The 15,810-nt window shown below is 36.9% G+C and overlaps 1 protein-coding gene across 1 annotated transcript; it reads right to left on the reverse strand.

Annotated features, from left to right (window-relative positions):
* Positions 1-5,433: 5,433 nt before the first annotated feature.
* On the reverse strand, positions 5,434-10,054 carry LOC144447160 (uncharacterized). The gene is made up of 3 exons (XM_078137065.1): positions 9,998-10,054; positions 8,962-9,117; positions 5,434-6,259 (listed from the first exon to the last, which is right to left on the reverse strand). The coding sequence occupies exons 1-3, from the start codon at positions 10,052-10,054 to the stop codon at positions 5,966-5,968; spliced, it is 507 nt and encodes a 168-aa protein (XP_077993191.1). The 3' UTR covers positions 5,434-5,965.
* Positions 10,055-15,810: the final 5,756 nt, after the last annotated feature.

Consider the following 15,810-nt stretch of genomic DNA (forward strand, 5'->3'; position numbering starts at 1 on the left):
GATATATTTAAAAGCCGATGTATTCGAAGAAATACTTGCATGATAGATATTCACGATTGAAAACCAAAAATATCCCCAAAATGTGACCCGTGCATTGAGCACGATCGACATTTTCGAAAATAGAATGTTACTTCGTTTGGTACACGATAGACACTTTTGGTTTTTATTAAATAGCATGAAAACGTCACAAAAATGAGGAAAATGTAGGACGAAACTGACTTCTGTGCAGTGGTTCATGACGGTATTTTGCCCTTTTCTCCTTCGCGAAGATAGCGATTGACAGAATGCGAGTTTATTCCCAGAGAATCCTGGGTAATTTGTTTACAAGTTAGGCACATGACGCCAGTAATAAATAACTCAGGGGTCAAAGGTTTCAACTTCCGACTTCCTGCTTTACGGATGTCATCGGTACATCATCAGTGTGTTGGCCTGGTTTTGTGTTAGGGCAACTACAGACAAACTTCAATACTGTAACTTCGTCAATGTTTCCCTTCATTTTTGCATTAGGATTTCTGGTTGTGGAATCATCATTGTAACGTTTGAAAGTTGTTTTCTTTGCAAATTTCTGGACACGTCCCTTTGGAATCAGTAGATGTTTACACTCATGGCATAATGCGTTAATTTGGGCAAATAGTGAGTTTGTTCTAGCAAGCTACTAATTAATGCAAAGCTGATAAACTCAGGTAAGACATTGATATCAGGTAGGAAATGAACACAACAGTGAGAGGAAATAGTATTTAAAACTTTATTTGAAATATACAGAAAATAATATCAGAAATCCGGAAAATCGCGAGTACAAAACTGATTATTTGTCCTTTACCCTGTGGTCTGTGTCTGCCCGCGTCAACATAGTTACATGTATATGCAGTTAACAATGGTCCCTGTGTCATGACTTACTTACTGCAATGTATTCCTAGCTGGTGGGTCAAATTTGTGGGTATTCACTCCAGACGTCCAGACATGCTGCTAATCTCTCGCACCTCCCATTTCCTTTGTCAACACTACTTCAGTACTTGTTAATCAAATATCACTACCAGAAGATCTGAATTTCATTGTTCCATTATCATACCCACAAACTGACTTACACTGTACAGACTTATTTTATTTCTGGTTACTAACTGATACGTCAGTGATAGTGACAATCAACTTGGGATGCTAAAGAATGCTAAAGAGTTAAGCAGATTTCTCCCCTGCTAATATATCCATGGAGAGAGACGGACTGTTACGAAATGCAACGTATTAAACTCGCAAGTATTGTATCTCTCTGCTCGTACCGACGTACGACTATACGAGCACTTCAAGCCCGGACATCACGCCGCATTTTCGCGATAAAAACAAAAATTTGTAACGTACCTACGGTTGATTAATCAGATGTTCTTTGGTCATCAACTTCATAAATCATAGCGTTGACATTGGCACACAGTTCAAAGACGGCGAAGAATTCACGAGTTCTGTCACCATGCTGTCTTGCAAAGCGATTCTATGGATGAAACACCACAAAGGTCAACTAAAGAACGCCATCAAGTGGTGACCCCTGATAATTAGGGCGTGTTCAACACTAGATCTCCGAGTGGTTGTTTAGTGGCATGGGTGCTTTAACACACGTTTCGCATGACGATAATCCCACTGTCACTCCCCACAATCAATAAACACAGTATTAGATTCTATCATGCTATGGCAGTTTATTTATAATATCATAACTAGGCAAAGCCCATACGCTCGCGCAGGGTACATTAATTTGTGACCGGCTGCCTGGGCCAGGGTTCATACACTTGATTTGGGTCATTTTCCAGGGGTATTGACTATCAAAATTTATTTTATTTAATGACATCTAATTCTCTGAAATGGACGAGAAGTAAAGAAAGTCAACACTCTATGCAGTTGTTGGTTTCCAAAACCACCATAGCCATTAGATTAATATTGTTCTTTTTCAATCAGCCAACAGTTTGTAATATTTTTTTTAAATGTTTATCAACATGCCAATCCATCCAAGTTGTTATTTTTGCAATACACATCGCCATTTCACTGTTGACATGGGTGCGCGTGGTTTTGTTGTTAGGGATGTGCATTCACTTTGTTGATGTTTATAAATTAAGTGGCAGGGTGATTTACGGATGTCCTCTGGACACGTCCCTTTGGAGTTTCACCCCTTTCCGTGTATTACCATTTACAGTTGTGCTACAATGCCATTGGCGCTATTTTTGAATTAGCATTTGCGCTTGCCTGTCCTTACTTGAATGTTTGGTATACCAGTTAAACTAGTATGAAAATCGTTAGATCTGTCTCAGACAACTGTCTGAGGATCTGTGTAATCCATTCGGGTGTTTATTACAGCCCAAACTTTTCTCATACTGAGCAATAACACAATGAGAGCACATACAGCTAAAATGATGTAGGCTTGGTGTTTCACTCAAGGGACATTGCGTTTTTGACACAAAGCTAGTCATTTTTCAACTCTAGACTAAAAATGACAGAGACACAATACGCATAGCAGGATCCCTTGCCCAATCACATTGAACACTGATCGATAAACATTGCTATCCTTTCACAGTGTAGTAGAAACAGGTTTCTAATGCAACATTACACATGGATCCGGACCTTGATGATTTTAATGGCTGCAATTGTTTAGCTTCTAACTGATAATCAACATTTCAACTTTACTACTTCTACATTCCCACTGTGCACGGCATATGCGTAATCGTTTCTCTTGCATTAGAAGTTGTCCAAGCTTAAGTATGTGTATTAAATGTCATGTCATAAAACGCCAAGCCAACATAATTTTAGCTGTATACAGATCTTATCCCCCGGCAATAGCCTTTTGGTAAAGCAGGAATATTCTCCCTCTAAATCTTTAGTTATATTTTATTATGAAAAAGTTGTTTTTGTACTATCATGCCGCTATTGTCAGTCTTATAGTCAACCGAATGAGGTTTGTTTAAGCCTGTACTTCGTTATCAATCAGACATGCGTCCACATTTTCTGTCATTGTTCCTGTGACGTTAGAATAACTTGGTGGTGAGTTCTGCTGTGCAACTGAACCACTGGCTCTTGCTTGTGCTTCGATATTTGCCGTTGGAATATGCTGTTCAATTGGTATATGGTATAGGATGTTGTCCCGTCTTTGTCCACAACAGATTGTTCTACAGCAGAATGCCGAGGATATGATTGCAGTAACACTCTCACCAACAGCCACTAGAGCAAGTACGGAGTTTATTACAATTCGGTCAACCTGAAGACAACAAAGCATTATAGAAATGTTCATTCAAATATAAAAACTGTACATTAGAACAGCTCATAATTGAAGCATAAGTCAAAGACGAAATATCAATGAAAAATATATATATTATCATCTTGTACTAAAATCTAATTTTTGCAATGCTCCAATCGCTCCAAAGAGAATAAATTGCCATCTAGTATTTGAACAGGACAGATTGAATAACAGCGTTAAAATCGCATTGTCTGTTAGAAATGAGTTTGTTCTGATTTCTCAGTCCAGATGATGACAATTGACATACAGTTTACATATAGCTTGTACAAGCATGACTAGAATTTATACTTCGGCTAGACCGACTTGGCCAATCAGAGGACTTGATTTCGGTCGGTTAAATGGATCCATAACCCACTCTTTCTTAGGGGTGTAACCTACATTACGCTCAGCACTCAATTTGCATACAACAAATTACACAAAATTTTGAGAAAGATTCGTTTGAGCCAATCACGTCGTAGTATAGGTAAAATAGACAACTCGTTCGGTGCAATTGGAAATATTACTTTATTTTATTTTATTTTCAACAGTAAACATGATGAGCACTATAAATTTACATGTTCAGAAACGTACATGTAAATTGTAATTGGTTGGTACTACTTACATGTAATTTAATGTAACAAAATCATGCAAATGCAGAACACTGCCATAAAGGCACTAAGTCCAGGATAGAAGCAAGGGAGCCCTACGTTATATCATAGATGTACTGGTAATAAATCCACGGCTATATCATGTCATCAAGAGTCATATATAAATGCTTACCTTCAGAAGTAGCAAGGCGTCTGCAACTCGCCTGCAACATTCGTGAACAGCCCACTTTGACACACCAAACGTTTGAGCAACCTCTCTCATGCTGGATTTATTACTAAGAACCCAAAGAAATATCAGCAATTGTTTGGAACTGACGATGGGTTCTTCACCACCACGATAACGACTCTCCAGATTAGGCCCAATTTGGTGCAAAACTATTTCAAATGTTGTTCTTGACAGACGAAAATGTTGGCGAAAATCTTCTGGTGTGAACTGTGGGATAACTTCCTCAGCATAATTGTATATTTTGGGTGTAGTTTCTCGTCTGTTAAAACGTAAGGCGAGTACAACAGGCAGAATGTCATTTTCCACCACCACTTCCTCATCATCGTCCATAAATTCCCGCACAAATTCAGCTATCACTGCTTGCATCAACACTGCCATCTTTGTGTACGCACCAGAGCGAGGCTAAAGTCGTTTGGGCGACGAGTGTTGCAAAGGGCTTTCGCGTGTACTCGGAAGCCTGCCCCCGACGACGGTTCTCGTGTCAAGAACAGTGCGCCCAAACGCACCCTAGATCTCCGAGTGGTTGTTTAGTGGCATGGGTGCTTTAACACACGTTTCGCATGACGATAATCCCACTGTCACTCCCCACAATCAATAAACACAGTATTAGATTCTATCATGCTATGGCAGTTTATTTATAATATCATAACTAGGCAAAGCCCATACGCTCGCGCAGGGTACATTAATTTGTGACCGGCTGCCTGGGCCAGGGTTCATACACTTGATTTGGGTCATTTTCCAGGGGTATTGACTATCAAAATTTATTTTATTTAATGACATCTAATTCTCTGAAATGGACGAGAAGTAAAGAAAGTCAACACTCTATGCAGTTGTTGGTTTCCAAAACCACCATAGCCATTAGATTAATATTGTTCTTTTTCAATCAGCCAACAGTTTGTAATATTTTTTTTAAATGTTTATCAACATGCCAATCCATCCAAGTTGTTATTTTTGCAATACACATCGCCATTTCACTGTTGACATGGGTGCGCGTGGTTTTGTTGTTAGGGATGTGCATTCACTTTGTTGATGTTTATAAATTAAGTGGCAGGGTGATTTACGGATGTCCTCTGGACACGTCCCTTTGGAGTTTCACCCCTTTCCGTGTATTACCATTTACAGTTGTGCTACAATGCCATTGGCGCTATTTTTGAATTAGCATTTGCGCTTGCCTGTCCTTACTTGAATGTTTGGTATACCAGTTAAACTAGTATGAAAATCGTTAGATCTGTCTCAGACAACTGTCTGAGGATCTGTGTAATCCATTCGGGTGTTTATTACAGCCCAAACTTTTCTCATACTGAGCAATAACACAATGAGAGCACATACAGCTAAAATGATGTAGGCTTGGTGTTTCACTCAAGGGACATTGCGTTTTTGACACAAAGCTAGTCATTTTTCAACTCTAGACTAAAAATGACAGAGACACAATACGCATAGCAGGATCCCTTGCCCAATCACATTGAACACTGATCGATAAACATTGCTATCCTTTCACAGTGTAGTAGAAACAGGTTTCTAATGCAACATTACACATGGATCCGGACCTTGATGATTTTAATGGCTGCAATTGTTTAGCTTCTAACTGATAATCAACATTTCAACTTTACTACTTCTACATTCCCACTGTGCACGGCATATGCGTAATCGTTTCTCTTGCATTAGAAGTTGTCCAAGCTTAAGTATGTGTATTAAATGTCATGTCATAAAACGCCAAGCCAACATAATTTTAGCTGTATACAGATCTTATCCCCCGGCAATAGCCTTTTGGTAAAGCAGGAATATTCTCCCTCTAAATCTTTAGTTATATTTTATTATGAAAAAGTTGTTTTTGTACTATCATGCCGCTATTGTCAGTCTTATAGTCAACCGAATGAGGTTTGTTTAAGCCTGTACTTCGTTATCAATCAGACATGCGTCCACATTTTCTGTCATTGTTCCTGTGACGTTAGAATAACTTGGTGGTGAGTTCTGCTGTGCAACTGAACCACTGGCTCTTGCTTGTGCTTCGATATTTGCCGTTGGAATATGCTGTTCAATTGGTATATGGTATAGGATGTTGTCCCGTCTTTGTCCACAACAGATTGTTCTACAGCAGAATGCCGAGGATATGATTGCAGTAACACTCTCACCAACAGCCACTAGAGCAAGTACGGAGTTTATTACAATTCGGTCAACCTGAAGACAACAAAGCATTATAGAAATGTTCATTCAAATATAAAAACTGTACATTAGAACAGCTCATAATTGAAGCATAAGTCAAAGACGAAATATCAATGAAAAATATATATATTATCATCTTGTACTAAAATCTAATTTTTGCAATGCTCCAATCGCTCCAAAGAGAATAAATTGCCATCTAGTATTTGAACAGGACAGATTGAATAACAGCGTTAAAATCGCATTGTCTGTTAGAAATGAGTTTGTTCTGATTTCTCAGTCCAGATGATGACAATTGACATACAGTTTACATATAGCTTGTACAAGCATGACTAGAATTTATACTTCGGCTAGACCGACTTGGCCAATCAGAGGACTTGATTTCGGTCGGTTAAATGGATCCATAACCCACTCTTTCTTAGGGGTGTAACCTACATTACGCTCAGCACTCAATTTGCATACAACAAATTACACAAAATTTTGAGAAAGATTCGTTTGAGCCAATCACGTCGTAGTATAGGTAAAATAGACAACTCGTTCGGTAGGTTTATGTGCCCTCGTTTATTGGCTCATAACCCTCTCGAACTCGTTGACTATCTATTACTTACTAGTATAAATACTATGTTACCCCTAGCAATGAGTCAATGTAGCCTTGTTTGAATGTGAATACAATTTTATATGTGAAAATACGAGATGAGGATATGATGTTTTATTATGGATACCGTCATCACCACAAAGGAGGTCGATGTGATAACTTGCCTTGGTGTTTTTCATTTATTTATATTCAAACTATTAGCAAAATAGCGGTTTTCATAACCAATAGACTGGCAAAGTAGTGAGTTTGATTTATTCATGTATTTACATATTTCTTATTCTGATGTCGGCAAAATACTGAAATCTCGCGTGAACACGATATCTCGCGTGAATGCGTAACATCACATTGATCAGAATCATGGCTGAACGCTTCTGCTTTGACATATGATTGATAGGAGCAAAGACCATTCAGGATGAAGTGTTCAACACAATCTGAACTTTCACCTATCACAGCAACTCTTAGACGCCATTTGATCTGACTGGTAATGAAAGACGACACACATCTTTGTGCTAATCAGCATGCTTTACGTCACTTCTTATATCCCAAAATTTCTATACCATATACGGAAGCGGCCAGTCCTGTCGTGATTCTGATTAAAACAGTTAGCGGTCACGTGAGATTTCAGTCTTTATTATCTTTAAACATCAGAAATAAATGAATGCATTAATAAATCCAACTCATGATTGTACAACAATCATTACATATATAATATCAGTGGTTACTTGCTTAGTTGTCCATGCATACTAGTGGTATTTGCACTGAGAGTGCTAGTCCTGCTTACAGATGGTGCACGAGTCTATATTATGACTTGACTCTAAAATAGAAGGGACAATTGTCAGAATCGAGTCCCGGATTACTCCGTATGCAAGCAGGACTATGAGAGTGCAAGCTCAAATACATTATTGATCCTGTGGTGTTCACGGAAACACGCGAACGCTCGATGGTATTGATTCAGGCATGCACAATATGTAACTCATGCTTGTGAATTTTCCAGTTGAAGTTTCACACCATCCAAGAGTACACCAAATGGCATCCTATACACTAACACTCACGCGCCAAGGCTTTCTAATGCATATTCCCATTATCACTTGATAGACAATTCTTCACGTTTGTTGCCCAGGTTATGTTGATCATGTGTATGACAAATCTACATTTCATCACAATGCTGCTGTAGCAACAGCTGCGTCTTAACTATTGAAAGGGAATTGTTGTTATAGTTGTATGAACTGTATATCGACAACCAATTTGGTTTTTAGCCAGAAGATTGTGTTTTTTCATAAATAGTGGTTTTTTTGTAGGTTTGAGATTTCGAATGTCTACATGTATGGCGATGCAATTGTTTTAAACAGTCTGTAAAGGATGCATTTGAAGGATTATGACATTATTGGCGATACGCTTATTGTAATAAATCATAATTCTAATGTATTCAGCTGCCACGAATTTGTGAAGATATCAAATGAATACGTGTTTACACATATTATTAGGATAAATAAATGAAAATGACGTTCCGGCATGGACTGTATACCTAGATACTCAGTAATACTGAGTAAGAACATTTGATCTCTTTAATTGGGTAATTTGTGTTAATAGTCGGTTTCCGGTTCCAAGATGCATTGCGCGATAGTACGTCGCTTATGTTGTTATATTTAGTCTTCTTTTGTCTTTATTATGTTTGAAATAACATTTTCATGAGGAAATGATGAAAAGACGGGTTGACCTCTTTGATTATGAATGATTTTATAGAACGAACTTAAGACTAAACACCATCAATGATAGAGAGGGATTTTACGGGTGGACACAGGGTATGGTCAGCTGACAACAATTCCCCCAGTAGCGTCACAGATAAGTAACTTGTCTGTGGTACTAGCGCGTGCAAACCCTTCAGCGCATACACAACAGATGGTATATATGTATGGGGGGACGCGCAGTGCATCTTGGAACCGGCAACAGGTCTATTGGCACTCTGTGCCTATATTGGAATACATGTTCAATATACTCCAATGAAAACCCACCTAAAATATATATTTAAAACAAAAAATCGACGTTCTTCTCTGTCATTGTCTAATATGGACTTAAAAGACAATCGAAGTAAAATCTAATAAAATATGCATGTTTATAAACTTACCCTGTCTGGACAAGGGGTTTCATAATCATATGCATAGAAACAATCAACATAAAGAGGGCGGTGTGAGTCGAATATTGCAGCACCAGTTGCCACGCCTAAAAGTACGGTCCCACTTAATGATGCAGATACAATTGATAATATCATAAACGGTATGATCTGAAAAGAGTAATGTTTAAGGTGTTAGTAATATTTGATAGCATAGTAATAGAAATAAATAAAGGGTAGTGCTAAAACTACAAAACAAATGCCTAATAAGGCTTTAAATATAATTAATTATTTCGAAATCAATATTCTCAAAGATCAAGTACTACAATATATATATATATATATATATATATATATATATATATATATATATATATATATATATATATATATATATTAGGTCATGTCAAATTCCAAAACATTGCAAAAATATATTTAAACATTTATCCTTTATGATATTGGGTTGAAAACCAGGGTCATAGTACTTGATTCCATGGTAACAACGCATAGAAAAGAAGTCTTGCATGCAAACTCCTAAAATTGTGCTTACGTGCCTACTATACGTACGTACTGTAAAAATAATAATAAATATAGCAAATAGGATTTACTAATGTCGATATTGTTTATATAAAATAGAAATATGCATAATACAACTAATTGTCATGGCAACATAAATTCGTTGCGAGATATAAAAGGCACGGGCAAGATGATTTGAATGTACATTGACAGTATTATCAAGGCATTAACAAAGAGAGCAGTTGAGATACAAGATTATATTTTATAAAATCAGCAAAAAAAACAAACCATTCTAATGAGGTATACTTAGTATGCAATAAAGACATTTCACATACCAGCGAGGGTAATATCACAATTTAGTGCTTGCACAAGGGTTCGTTAAATCACCAGCATTGTGGTGATGTCCAAGCTGAAGGCAAAGGCTTCATCAAAATGAGGGTATAGAGTGATCAGCCCGAGGGTGGGCATTAAATTGCATATTCCGAGCATGTGTAATTAATTTTCTTACACTGTCCACTAATTCATCCAATCATACACATGTCAACTCATCGTTCATCCCCATTCGTCGTTGATAGAAATGTTTCCCTTTCATGGTGCATTTCCAAACAGTAATAGTGTATAACCATTGAAATTTTGCATAACATCATTATTTTGTTGGAGATCGAGTGATTTGGGTTTTTTTTTCGACGTCTGCGAATTCAAAAATAAGCTAATATGTCTCACTATAGTGACTTCCAGTGCTCAACACTGGAAAACATCCTAATGATGCACATAATAGATGTGCATCTGTCAAAATAACTCCAGTGGGCAATATTGATCCGGGCAATAGTCTCTGCGTGCGTGGGCAATTTTTAGTATCACACATTTGGGTCACAAAGAGCAAGCCTATTGCCTAAAGCCACTTTCACCCCCACATTGCGTGACTTCCCTTCAATTAGTCAGTCATGAACAGATGTGCTGTATACAGGGGGTAGGAAAGTTCGGGTATGCGAACTTAAAATTAGTATTTTAATCCAAACTTCATACTAAAATGCTGTTTGATTGGGAAGGAAATCATGTACCATGCCTGCAACACACGTGTTCCAAATTTCTTGACACCCAACCCAGTAATTATATCCTGTATACAGGCAAAGATACATATCTGTATAGACACAGAGATATCATGTATTCTGAAATAGATATCCTGTATCCAAACGATATTTCAGATATTCTGTGTCCAAGCAAACAGGTACTTTGTTGATTTAAGATATCCTGTATTCACACAGACGAACGCAAACACACAAGTAGACAGACGGAGAGACACACACAAACTTTTCATTGCTTTTCGTTACAAGAGATAAACATGATTAACAAGAATGTACAAACAGTACTTACGAAAATATCGGTGCTATACCTTGAAGACACAACTCCAAAGGATCCAGTCACAATAAACTAGTACAAAATACAATAATATATTTGATAGTAAACGATGTATGTATATGTATGTATGTATGTATGTATGTATGTATGTATGTATGTATGTATGTATGTATGAAATGAAAGGGCCCTGTCATAAATTAGATAACAGCCATTTAAGGGCCATGCCAGAAACAAGCATGTTATTAAAATATATGTATTTAAACATCATAATAAAACAACAGCAGAATTGTAAAGTATGGCTACAAAATAACTGTAAATTTGTTGCCAGTTTCCTGCAATTGTCCATCTCATCTAATCAAATATGTGTGTAAGGAATAAACAAAAATAACTTCCTACCAAGATTCCACACCACAGTCCAGTTCCTGCATAGGCTAGATTTGATTTTAAGGAAATCCCAACTACTCCAAAAACTATGGCAGTTATACCTAAGGTAATATGGCAAGCACTAAGGGCAAATGTTGTCTTAATTGAAAATCCTTGTCTCATAGATCTTCCATTGAAAACTGGTGGTGGTACTTGTTGCACGACTGTTTGCATTGTGAATAAAATGAGGTTCCTTTAATTTGTCTTTAGAAAGCTAAAAATTAAAAAACACAAACACATTTGTTATAGAAATATTTGTTATTCTTAGTTCTAAAATGGAAATTACGCTTAGTAATCTTCATTAAAGCTTGTATTATGGAAATTATTCAGTATATAACTTGATGTCGCCACATTATCTTGTATGATCTATGTACTCACTTTCCATCCCCTGTGCACTACATATTCACCATCCATACCTCTGTGCACTACATATTGGCCTACCATACCCGTGTACTATATATACACCTTCCATACATGGCCCCTGTTGGTATATTTGCAACAAACAGTGAGAGGTCATAACATACTCTTATGTAATAAAGCAGTCTCTGTCTTGTGCAATTCCTCTTGACAGCTCAGAGCAATCATACAAACTTAAGAATCTTGAGTATCTGTCCCCAATTCGGGATCGGAAGACACGTGTAGTTCACTCACTTGTAATCGTCCTAGAAGTAATACATGTAGTTTTGTCTTTAAAACACTATCCGTAACAAGTAAACTTTTTGCATAACTTCTCTAATAATGTACAATGTGTATGACACGCATAAGTATTGACTGCTATATATCGATTCGTCTGTACTAAGTCTTAAAGATCGGCATTTATTCCTAATTCTTCATTTCAATGCTATGAACGACCATAGTCTTGCCATAGTATATATTTTAATCTACATTAATAGTTTATGCACCAATAAAGACTCCATTGTTCGATTTACAAATCGTTACTTCCTAGGTATGATAATTATGTTAATTAATTTGTTAATCAACCACATCTAATGTGAAAATGAAATATAATTTTCTCTTTTCTGAGCTGAAGCAATGTCAGCCTGACATCAATTTATTGCATAATTTTGTTTTTTATTTACTGTAAGGATTGGTCAGGATTAACATCGAATGGGGTTATAATGGTTTATACGCTAGATTATCGTAAATTAAGACGATGATTCTGTTTGGATTTAGCTTGTGGTCTAACACACACACACACACACACACACACACACACACACACACACACACACACACACACACACACACACTGTGTTAAGCCTACCTACATCACTACTGGAACTGTCAGATGTTCTGATTAAATCTCCCATTGAGCAAAAATACGCCATGTTTAAATGTCAAAGAACCAAAGCACAAAGTGTATACTATTTTGTAACATTTTTTTTTAAAGATAAGATAAATATGAAAATTCAATCAAACAGTGTACATGCACGATTATGTCAAAGCACGTACAGGGCCGGGTGAAGAGGGGGAACAGAAATTGAATTTAAAAAACAGTAAATTCCTTACCTGCACCTACACGCATGTAGTCTAATTCCCGTACAAAGGAAAACATTCGTCATAGGACAGCACAGCTGTGATCTCCATGTGACGTCATGTCACGACTTAATCTCTCCGTATACGAACACGACGACGCGACATACGTGTACGTGCAGGTAAGAAAATCTCCGGTTCTATCTCAATTTCTCTCTTAATTAGATTTTCATATAAAATTCGTATGTGTATTCGAATATTTAGTAAATGATGTGCAATCTGTGTGCTTTGTTTGCTTGAGGTTAAATATGACATATAGTTCGTTCAATGAACAGCTTAGAGGATTAAGGGTGTAAAAGGCTTGCTCAAATAGAGTGTGTCTGTGTGTCTTTCTGTTTGTCTGTCTGTGCATATGTGTATGTGTGTTTGACCGGTCCTATCAGATAATAAGCATTCAATAAGCACCCTTCAGTATTCATGGTGACATAACCTCCATACCAGCTTTTGGTTTATATGTGATTATGAGCAGGTGTTCATTCAGACAAAGTTCCAAAACATCTTTTTAACATGTTTGTATACTAACAATGCTAACATATTAAGATGAAGACATGCTTGTCTTTTTTCTCAAATAGCTGAAGACAAAGGAACCATATCAAATCCCAGATACAGTCAGTCATGCAACAAGCACCAACATCAGTTTTCAACCTATTCAACGGCAGACCTGTGAGACAAGGTTTTGCACACAAGACGGCATTTTCCCTGGGTGTTTGTCACATTATCCTAGGTGTATTTGCCATTGCTCTAGGGTTACTTGGAATTGGACTTAAATCAGATCTATCCGATACGGGAAGTGGACTGTGGTGTGGGGTTTTGGTAGGAAGTTGCTTGCAATTTGTGTATTATTGGTGCAGAGTTGATGAGATGGGATGAGATAATGCTAGGAAGCCAACAACATGGCAATTCTTCAAAATCGCATGTACCAAAGCTCTGATATTCCCATGTTTAGCAGTTTTAACCCATACTTTACAAAAATCACCATTGTGTTGAAGTGATGTGAATTCAACTTTAGTTACAAACACAAACATGAATATTTTCCCTTAAATTTTCGACTGTACATTTCATTCTTTGTCGACAGACTGACCTGATGTGACTGTCTGTTTATAAGTATTTGAATTTGTCATTGCTATTCTAGAATTGTAGTTCTAACATCGACGCATTGTGCTAAACGTTTTTGATCTGATTATCAATTATCAGCGTGCCAAGGACAAATTAAAGACTAGTATGTATGTAAATGTAATGTTATCTATCAAACATGTCATGATTTTATCTTTGTAATAGTTTATTGTGACTGGATCCTTTGGAACCGTGTCTTCCCTGCATAAAACCAATTGTTTCGTAAGTACCACCTCATACAATGATTACTGTTTATAATGTTTACACCTTGTGAGGAGAGCCAATGCAGTGGTGATATGTGTCTATATGTCTGTGTCGCTGTGGATGTGCTTGCGATTGTCTGTATACACAATATCTCAAAAAGTCACTGGACGGACTTAGTAGATTTTGGATAAAGTCTATTCATGTTGATTAACCTTTTAACATACTAATGTTTAGCCACGATGCAGTCACCGTGTTTGTCAGGAATATTGTGTTCGACAAACCTACAGTGTGCTACAATCAAGCTATGTCCGCCAAACAACACGTGGCTAGGTTTTGGTCGAAATCTATGCCTTCCAATTTGGTATGTAATATTCCAAACCTTGCGAGATATGTTTACTGTGTATAAGGGGTCTGTATATATTTCTGGTTAAATTTTAGCACAACCCTTTTCAAGCTTTTTTTTAATCATCTTTCAAATTGTTTTTTTTTCTTCAGATCATACCATTTATGGTATTATCGATTATGTCTGCATCATTAAGTGGAACTGTACTTGTCACCATAGCAATTATTGGTGCAAAACATGACTCGAATGTCGATCTCTATTATGACTATGATGATGATTGCTTCCTGACAGACGATTGGGAATTCTATTGTCCACATATGGTAAATGTATAAATTTGAATAATTTTGTAATAAAAGGTCCCTTTTTGAAATTAAATTTGACCTTACTTAAAGATAGGTGTGTGTGTGTGTGTGTGTGTGTGTGTGTGTGTGTGTGTGTGTGTGTGTGTGTGTGTGTGTGACTGAAACGAAAAAAACGCCCAGACTGATTGCCTTGGTACTTGGCAATACTTTTGGTGTCTAGTTGGGAAAATGTTCAAGCAAAATGATCACATGACAGCTGTGTGATTTGGGATAAAATGTCATTTTTGGTCAAAAACGTAAACTTTTACGTTTGTTGTATGCTTAATAATTAATATATATTCAATCTCATAACAAATTCGTTGCAGTGATACAAATACACCAAAACATTAATTTATTATATTTGGGACATCTCGCCAAAAATGACATAAATGTTATCCCTGCTGAACATGCATTCATCATACAAGTAGTGTTAACCATGACGTGCCATACACTGATATAAAATGGAAATCTCACTAGCTACAAAAAATGATGACAAAACAAACAATGATCTGTCCTAAAATCAAACTGTTTGTCGACATACAATTCACACAGTGATAATATAATTCGCCTTAACATTTTAGACACAGATGTTGCAACGGCTTTGTGAGAGAACTAGGGCAGTACAGTTGGTAGGAATTGTTTGGGATTATGGGAATATGTAACAGACAACCATGACGTACGATCGAGCGTCAGTGTTTGATATTTGTGCGAATTCATTTGGTGTTCTCTATGGCCGCTTTAAAGTGCAGGTTAAAACATTGCAAACACAAGTTACATATTAATTATCCGGAATAGCAAAATCAAAAGAGAAAATACGCAAACAATTCTACCGTGTGTTCGAGTGATTTGGTGATCACAATTATGATTTCGTGTTTGATTAATACCAATCACAATCACAATCATGATTCCGGTAATCATGTCTTGAACCATGATTGACGTGATTACAAGATGGCGGACAATTAATAGCAACTATGTCCAGATGAGGCTAAAAGCCGATGTAAATAGTTGCTACATAACAGCATGATGAGTAAT

This window comes from Glandiceps talaboti, chromosome 16 (genome assembly GCF_964340395.1).
Source record: "Glandiceps talaboti chromosome 16, keGlaTala1.1, whole genome shotgun sequence".
In the NCBI taxonomy this organism is placed as follows: domain Eukaryota; kingdom Metazoa; phylum Hemichordata; class Enteropneusta; family Spengelidae; genus Glandiceps; species Glandiceps talaboti.

Excerpts from the sequence above, each read along its gene's own strand:
- LOC144447160 (XM_078137065.1), bottom strand. The coding sequence starts at position 10,054 with ATGAAAGGGAAACATTTCTATCAACGACGAATGGGGATGAACGATGAG. Across the intron at positions 9,118-9,997 it reads TGAACGATGAGTTGACATGT|ATCATACCGTTTATGATATT; the intron begins GTATGATTGGAT and ends TACTCTTTTCAG. Across the intron at positions 6,260-8,961 it reads AAACCCCTTGTCCAGACAGG|GTTGACCGAATTGTAATAAA; the intron begins GTAAGTTTATAA and ends TGTTGTCTTCAG.